The sequence below is a fragment of the Muntiacus reevesi genome, chromosome 9 (genome assembly GCF_963930625.1).
Source record: "Muntiacus reevesi chromosome 9, mMunRee1.1, whole genome shotgun sequence".
NCBI classification, from domain to species: Eukaryota; Metazoa; Chordata; class Mammalia; order Artiodactyla; family Cervidae; genus Muntiacus; species Muntiacus reevesi.
The window spans coordinates 8240935-8249668 of record NC_089257.1 but is presented as its reverse complement, the minus strand read 5'-3'; the positions used below and the strand labels follow the sequence as shown (position 1 = coordinate 8249668).

General features: G+C 41.4%; 1 protein-coding gene across 1 annotated transcript; it reads left to right on the top strand.

Annotated features, from left to right (window-relative positions):
• Positions 1–753: 753 nt before the first annotated feature.
• LOC136175470 (olfactory receptor 4C13-like) lies at positions 754–1683 on the top strand. The gene has a single exon (XM_065945754.1). It carries the CDS (start codon positions 754–756, stop codon positions 1681–1683), a length of 930 nt encoding a protein of 309 aa, XP_065801826.1.
• Positions 1684–8734: the final 7051 nt, after the last annotated feature.

Genomic DNA, 8734 nt, shown 5'->3' with positions numbered 1-8734 from the left:
TGTATTCTTTTCAGCCTTGCATCCTCCTATCATAAATATCACACAAATACCTTTACTGGAATTATATGCAACATTCCCTGTTTCTCAAATCTCTGTTCATCCTTATACTCACATTCTTAATTCCCTTACATGGCTTCCCATTTCCTAAGAGTATCGAGAAAATCCATCAGCCATTCATGACCTTTACATCCCTTTTCAACCTCTTGGGCTTAACTACGACTACACGCTTCCTCAGTCACGTCCGACTCTTTATGACCCCATGGACTGTAGACCATCGGACTGCTCTGTCCATGGATTTTCCAAGCAAGAAATGGAGTGGGTTGTCATTCACTTTTCCAGGGAATCTTCCTAACCCAGGGATCGAAGCTGCCTCTCCTATTTTTCTTGCACCGTCTGACAAATTCTTTCTCACTGAACCACCTGGACAGCTTTGCTACTGCTATGTATAAGACCTGATGACTCACATTAGGCTCTGGGTCAGCTCAAATGATCAAATGTGCGCAGATGGTCTACTGCTGAGTGTGCATAGGGCTCCTCATGTCTCCAACTATAAACACATCCTAGGACAGGATTTGAGTTAACTTCAAGAGATCAGAAATATTTTCTTCCTTTATCAAAAGAAAAAAAATACTCTTCAGAATTCAGAACTCAATAGAATTTGGCAGTTATTACATGGAAAGAATAATGAATTCAAGATTGAGCTAATACGATGTATTTTTTTCAGGTTATGTAATTAACCATAATATAATATACATGGAGAATAGGAACAATGTGACAGAGTTTGTCCTACTGGGACTCACACAGAACCCAAAGCTGCAGAAAGTCACATTTGCCGTCTTTCTGGTCATCTACATCGTCTCTATGGTGGGGAACGTGCTCACCTTGGTCACCATCACAGGCAGCCCATTATCCCGGTCCCCAATGTACTTCTTCCTGGCTCATCTCTCTTTTATTGATACTTGTTACTCCTCTGTCAATAACCCAAAGTTGATTGTAGATTCCCTCCATGAAACAAAAACTAGCCCTTTCAATGAATGCATGACTCAGATCTTTGCGGAACATTTATTTGGAGGCGCTGATGTCATCCTGCTCACCGTGATGGCCTATGACCGCTACGTGGCCATCTGCAAGCCGTTGCACTACACAACCATCATGAACTGGCAGTTGTGTTGGCTGCTCATTGGAGTGGTGTGGGTGGGAAGCTTTCTTCATGCAACCATTCAGATCCTCTTCATCTTCAGGTTACCCTTCTGCGGCCCTAACGTCATAGATCACTTTATGTGTGATCTGACCCCTTTGCTGAACCTTGCCTGCACGGATACCCACACTCTAGGGCTCTTTGTTGCTGCCAACAGTGGTTTCCTTTGTCTGTTAAACTTCCTCCTCTTGTTGGGCTCCTATGTGGTCATTGCATATACCCTAAGGACACACAGTTTGGAGGCGAAGCGCAAGGCCCTCTCCACGTGTGTCTCCCACATCACAGCCGTCATCATATTCCTTGTGCCCTGCATTTTTGTATATTTGAGACCAGCAACTACTTTTCCGATTGATAAAGCGGTTGCTGTGTTTTATACCATGATAACTCCCATGTTAAATCCTTTAATCTATACCTTAAGAAATGCGCAGATGAAAAATGCCATTAGGAATTTGTGCAATAGAAAAGTGATTTCAGGTGATGGATAGATAAAATGTACAGGAAGCCCAGCATTGATTCTACTAATGCAAAGGTCAAATGGACATTGCTGATGCTTTCAGCAGAGAATACCTATGAGATAAAAGGAAAATAAATAGCCAGTATACATCATACATTCTGCAGTGGAGAGAAGAAATGAGTACAAGAAGGTCAGGAAAAACTTAGCAGGAGACTAGTTTTGCATGTTTGGGACATTCTACCAGGTTGACACTTAGGTTTTCTAGTTTCATCAGTGTATATGGATCAATAAACTCATTCTAATAAAACAAAATAAATTAAAAAGAAACCACTCATATTTAGCAGCAATCTCTGTAACAATCCAATGCAGTCGATATTGCTACTACCCTCATTTTATAGGTGGGAAAGCAAGCAGAAAGAGGAAAGTTCCAAAACAGAAATACTGAAGATTATTTGGCTGAATTTAGCTGACCTCTCAGACCAAGTTCTCAGCTGCTGAGCTGTGCTGCCAGGCAATGATAACAGAAAGGACACATGACTACTTTATTGCTTCCATTTTTGAGACAGGCACTGTGCTGAAACACACGCACATATATACATATATACAACTTTATATATGGTATATAACTGGTTTAGGGGCTCAAACTAACAGGCCATTTGCCCTCTAAGGGGTACGTACGCTATGTTGCACCACATTTCCAAATTCTCTTGTTGCTTTCAGAATCATTTTGCTTTGCTTATGTCATGACCTTACCATGATAATCCATCAGAAAGAGTGAGGATTCAAGTAAAAGCATAGTTTAATGTCAGACAGAAATGTTGCTTTATGAAATAAATTAAATGTCATACTCTCTGTAATACTTACCTACTTGCTAACAATAGTTTCTGCAAGCAGCACAACACCTGCTTTATGACAAACACTGAATCAGTTCAGTTCAGACTCTCAGTCATGTCTGACTTTTGTGACCCCATGAACGGCAGCCTGCCAGGCCTCCCTGTCCTTCACCAACTCCCGGAGTTTACTCAAACTCATGTCCTTTGAGTCGGTGATGCCATCCAACCATCCCATCCTCTGTCATCCCCTTCTCCTCTCACCTTCAGTCTCTCCCAACAGGTACTGAATAAATCAGTGTAAATATAAGGGAAGATGAAAAACTCACATAAAATATACAGCAGCATGTAGCATTGCACACCAGGATTTATATTCAATATTACAGCTGGGGCAAGTAAGAAAGGCTCTAATAATTTGTATCATAAATCCAGGAAATGTATGAGGGAATGGATAAAAGTAGAAAGTCACTAACTTTGATCAGCCTGATTCACTGCTGTGGACTCACTAAGCAGTGGTAATAGTTGAGTCTCTGAGTTGTGTCCGACTATTTGCGACCCCATGAACTGTAGACCAGTAGGCCCCTCTGTCAGTGGGATTTCCCAGGCAAGAATACTGGAGTGGGTTGCCATTTCCTTCTTCAGGGGACCTTCCCCTCTCAGGGATAGAACCCAGGTCTTCTGCACTGCAGACCATCTCTTGAAATGCAGGCAGATTCTTTACTGACTCAGCCACCAGGGAAGCCTGCACTAAGCAGAGATCCTGCATTTGGTGTAGCAACTGGAGGAGGTAAGACAGGTTTTCACAGGCTTTCTTTTGGTGTCTAAGATATGAACCAAATGGTAACCCACAGTGAGCAGCTTAGAAATACTCAAACTGCTTTGGTTTAATACAGAGGATTAGTTAATTCCTGGTTAATCAACAGGAATAGACTGTAACATAAGCAAGTTCGTTATTGAAGATCCGCTCAACCTCCCTGGGAAGGTACAGAGCACAAAGCTGTCATCAGAGCCGTGAAAGATAAATTTGAAGGGGGGAGTTTGGCATCCTTGAGAAGCTCTGAGATGGCTCTTTCTATATGCCAGCCCTCTGGTTTCTGGTTTATAAATTTGAATGTGTTACGAGTGATTTGATCCTGGGGAACAGGAGCCAAGTAGTGGCACTCAACGCCAAAGGCAAGGCGGGATTAGTTATTGTAACAGGCAGTAGAGGGTAGTGCTATTGTTAATAACTCAGTGTTACTGCCCATTCGGTGGCCGTTGTGATGATGCCTGCACCAGACGGTGACCTGATGTACTGTGTTCATGGCTTCTCCCCACACAACTTGTGTACTTAAACTTTACTTGTACTTAAACAACTTATGTCCTTAAAACACAGTGAAGCATCATGAAACATCATAAAAACATTAACCAAGAAAGGGGGAAAACTTGAGGAGTATATAAAGATAAGGAACAGTAAGGGTTTTGGGAATACTCTGTTTCCTCCTTTGACTGGCCAATTGGGGGGGGGGACCAGGTCATTTTCCACTTCTCTCCTGCACAAACACTTCGAACTCTTTGTGAACAAAGAACTTTGTAAAATATAAAATGGTGGGCTCTCAGACTCATGGTGAGGTCGCCTCCATGCATGGATGCATGGATGGCGGTCTCTCTGGGACTCAGGCATGCTGATTACTGGACTTAACAGCTGCTAAGAGCCAGATGAAGGTGCTTTACCCCTGACTGTTGCGATTCATTTACTATGTTCTATTTCAAATTCACTTCTTTCCTTTCACTTTGATCCTTGAATGGTACCAGCTTAAATACTTGATAAACTTGTGTTTGCTACCAACCTATGGACTACAACTTGAATTCTGTAAAAGAACCTCTGAAGCAAAGCAAAAGACAGAGCCACAATGACAATCAGAATAATCAGCAGAAGAGGACTTACAGTGTTGTCCAGCTGATCGTGGTGTTCCTAGAGTGAAATAGAGAGGACACTTTCTCAGTTCTCAGTTGAACTGTCAGTAGAAAAGTTCAAGATTACATAAACACATATCTAGCTTAAATCATTAAAAGGGAAATTCGTGTCATCAAAATCAATTCCCAGACACGAGCCAGTTTGCATTCAGAAGGCTATGAACAAAATGGGGGATTCAATACCCTTGAAGAAGGACTTTGGTACCTTGCTAAGATTTTGTAAGGTATTTTTCCCTCAGATCTGGAACTCCAACCTTTTATCAGGTTAACTATGCACTGTGGAAAAGCAAATAATCAGATCTTTCAGAACACTGGCTTTGACCTGAAACTTATTCCAAGAGATCCAAAGCAACACTGTAGTCCCTCAATCAGAGTAAGAGCATATGGAGGTCTGGCGATCAATGGAATTTTAGCTCAGGTCTGTTTACAGTGGGCCCAGTGATCATGGAACCCATGCCGTGGTTATTTCCTCAACTCTAGAATGTATAATTGGAATAGATATTCTTAGCAACTGGCAGAAAGGTTTGGCTGACCTGTGAAGTGAGACATTATGTCAGGAAAAGCCAAGTGTAAGACACTGCTACTGTTCTACCTAGGAAAACAGTAAATCAACGCTGAATCACATCTCTGGAGGGATTGTAGAGATTATTGCCAATGCCAAACTTTGGAAGATGCTAGGGTGGTGATTCCCACAACATACAATTTCAATTCTCTCATTTTGCCTGCTGTCGAAGACAGATGGATCTTGGAGAGTGAGTGGATAATTCCAAGGTTAACCAGCTTCTGTATCAGATGCAGTTTCATCCCAAGAGTAAATTATCAGAACTGCTGGTACCTAGTATGTAGCTAAGCTTCTGCTTTCATGTCCCTGTCAATAAGAACTACCAGAAGCATTTAGATTTCAGCTCGAAAGGCCAGCAGTAACCCTCCTTGGTCCTACATCAGGAATGCATCAGCTCTCACCAGAACTGTGCTATAATATCGTTTATAGGGATCTTGGGTGTCATATTCTACAAGGTATCACACTGATTCATTGTACTGATGACATCATGTTGATTGGACCTACTGATCAAGAAGGAGTAACTGCTGAGGTAATCGGAACACAGGTTGGAAAAGAATTTCTAGACACAGATCATTTCAGAAGGGAGTGAGTTTTTTAAGAGCATGAAGCAGAGATAAGGAAGGCACTGCAAATGCAGTGGGCCAATCTCCTGTCAGAACAGGGAAAGTCAAGAGTTTTCATGGGTTAGTAGCCAGTTTTTACAGCCTCCAGGCAAAGCAAATTCCTGCTGAAAAGTTGGCATTAGGTGATTGGTTTGGGTGATACAGGGTGACTATTGGGGTGGGTTTTTGCATAATCTGAGGTCAGGAAGCCTGCTGGTGATGATCATGGGTATTTTCAGCAAAAGTTACAATGGGGCTCAGCCAGCTTCCGAGGTGACCTCAGTTCTGGGCTCCGCTTCTGTGCCTTGGTGAAAGGTCTCGCACCTGTGACCTTGGGGCAGAACTCAATAGAAATTGCTTTAGAGGTTTGGTAAAATATTTCCTGTGTTACAGGGCAATACAAGTTCAGCTAAAATTAGGAGACTCAAACTCAGTGAAATTTCTAGGGGCCCAGTAGCATAGGGCATATCAAGCTACCCCTTTTCAGATTCTGAAGGATCATTTGTTCCATCTGGCTTCTCCTATAACCAAAGATGAAGCATAGTGTCCTGGGGCATCATTGTATTTGGGAGTCAACATATCTTTCATTTTGGAGTATTAATCTGGCTGATTTATAAATTATTCAAAAAACTGATAGCTTGAGGTGGGTGCCTGAAATAGAAAAGTTTCTGCAAAAATTTGGGCCATCGCATAAGCTTCTCTTCCACTTAGAACAAATGATCCAGTAGATCTATGGTGCTTGATGTGTCAGTGGAAGATAAGAATGTTGGAAATATTTGCCCTCCATATGTGAATTTCAGTGAGACACTTAGGATTTGTGGAAAAATTCTTGCCATCCTCGAAAGATAACCACTCCCCTTTCTATGAAAAAGCTTGTAGCCTGCTAGTGGTGCTTAAAGGAAACTGAATGCTTCATCAAGGGCCATCAAGTCACTATGCAACCTAAGTTTCTGTCATGCACTTGGTATCTATCATCTAACCCATCAAAGTCATAAAGTGGGGTGTGCACAGCAGTACTCCATCATCAAATGAAGTGATACATACATGATCTGGCCCAAGTAGGACTGGAAGACAAAGTTCCAGAGAGAAGTGGCAAAAATGCTCATGGTCCCCGCTCCCACTACATTCCCTTCTCTCCCCCTGCCTGCACCTATGGATTCATGGGGTCAACTGACTGAGGAATGTAAGACTTCAGACTTCTAAAAGGATAGTTCTGCAATGATCTCCAAGATTGGAGGCTGCAGAAAGGCAGCCTCATCCTGAAAATGCCTGAAGCTCAGTAGTGAAGGGAAGCCATCACAGTGGGTGCATTCAAGGGGTGCATCTAGTTGATTACTTTACTTGGAAGGAGAAATGTACAAATGTACAACATATACTCATTTATAGTTTTGGTCTATGATTTGTCTGAGTCGTCAGAGGCTTGTGGGGGCGAGGGGTATAGTTGCAAGATTGGTGACAAGAAAATTTGACGAAGAGGAATATATACACACTTGCTTGAATGGGCAAAAAACATGAAACTCCTTGCTTCCCAAATCACAAAGGTTGAAAATGGAAGTAACAGTTTCTACTACTCACTGCAGTTAACTATTAGCAAAATTTGTGCTTCCTGTTCCTATTAACTTATGTTCTGTTTGCTTAGAGGCTTTAGTTACAAAGAGAGAAATGCTTCCACCAAGAGATACACAAGATTCTGTTGAACTGAGCACTGAGTCAGTGATGCCCTAACCATCTCATCCTCTGTTGTCCCCTTCTCCTCCTGCCCTTAATCGTTCCCAGCATCAGGAGGTTTCCAAATGAGTCAGCTCTTCCCATCATGTGGCCAGAGTATTGGAGTTTCACCTTCAGCATTAGTCCTTCCAATGAATATTCAGGACTGATTTACTTGAGGATGGACTGGTTGGATCTCCTTGAAGTCCAAGGGACTTTCAAGAGTCTTCTCTACCACTGCAGTTTAAAAGCATATATTAGTGAATTTCAAAACATTAGTAGATTTTAGCAATACAATGGACAACGAAAAATTATTTAGGCTTGAGAGAGAATTATTTCTACCACATATGTGAATTATGAATTTCCTTTCTTGAAAAGGAAAACACTTTGCAAGCAGAATTATATAGTGATTTCTAGGAATTCCAAAGGAGAATAATGGTGTATATAGTAGAGCCCAGACCAGTTTTAGGGAAGGGAAATTATTATGGTTAATTTTGTGATGGTGGATAAATGTTACAATGCACTGTGTCAAAACTCATAAAACTACATAGGAAAATTGAAAATTATGTTCTTTATTAAGGATGTATCAATTTTGGTCATCAGTTTTAGCAAATATACCACACAAATGCAAGATGTCAGAAAACTGGGAAATTGAGAGGGATATGGAATGGGTATTTGTGAACTGTCAGTATTTATTGCACAGTTTTCTGTAAACTTAAAGCTTTTCTAAAGTAGCCTGTTTAAAAGTTTATTTACCCAGGTGGTTCAGTGATTAAAAAATCCGTCTGCCAAGCAGGAGACACAGGTTCAACCCCTTGGTGGGGAAGGTCCCCTGCAGAAGGCAACCCACTCCAGTGGTCTCTCCTGGGAAATCCCACGGACAGAGGAGCCTGGTGGGCCACAGTCCACGGGGTCACAAAGAGTCGGGCACAGTTTAGTGACTAAGTAGCCAGCAGCAAGCTCAACTTCTCTCTACCATATTTAAAATATTTTATTTGAATTTTTATTTAATTTATTCTATATGTGCATGTTTTATTAAGCTACATATTAATGCCCACAAGTCCTCTTCTGTTTACCCTAGGAAGCTATACAGATATCATTAATGAACACACTGCCTCTTGTTTAGTGGCATGGTATGACATCACTTGACAAGATAACTCTGAATGCCTTTTGAGCATTAAGAATAGACACAGGGATGTTGTGGTGGATGCCGCAATAATCTAGAAAAGAGACTATGATAGTTTGAACCAGGTGAGTAGCAGTGTGTGGTCAGAAAATGTCTACTATGAATTCAGTTTTAATTTTTGATGGGAGTTTAAAATGGCACATCCACTTTGGATAATGTTCTAGATGGTTAGCATAAAGTAAACATACACTTAGCATATATTTCAACAGTTTAATTTTAGCCAAATATCCTGGAGAAAT

Coding starts and splice junctions, on each gene's coding strand:
- LOC136175470 (XM_065945754.1), top strand. CDS start 754: ATGGAGAATAGGAACAATGTGACAGAGTTTGTCCTACTGGGACTCACA.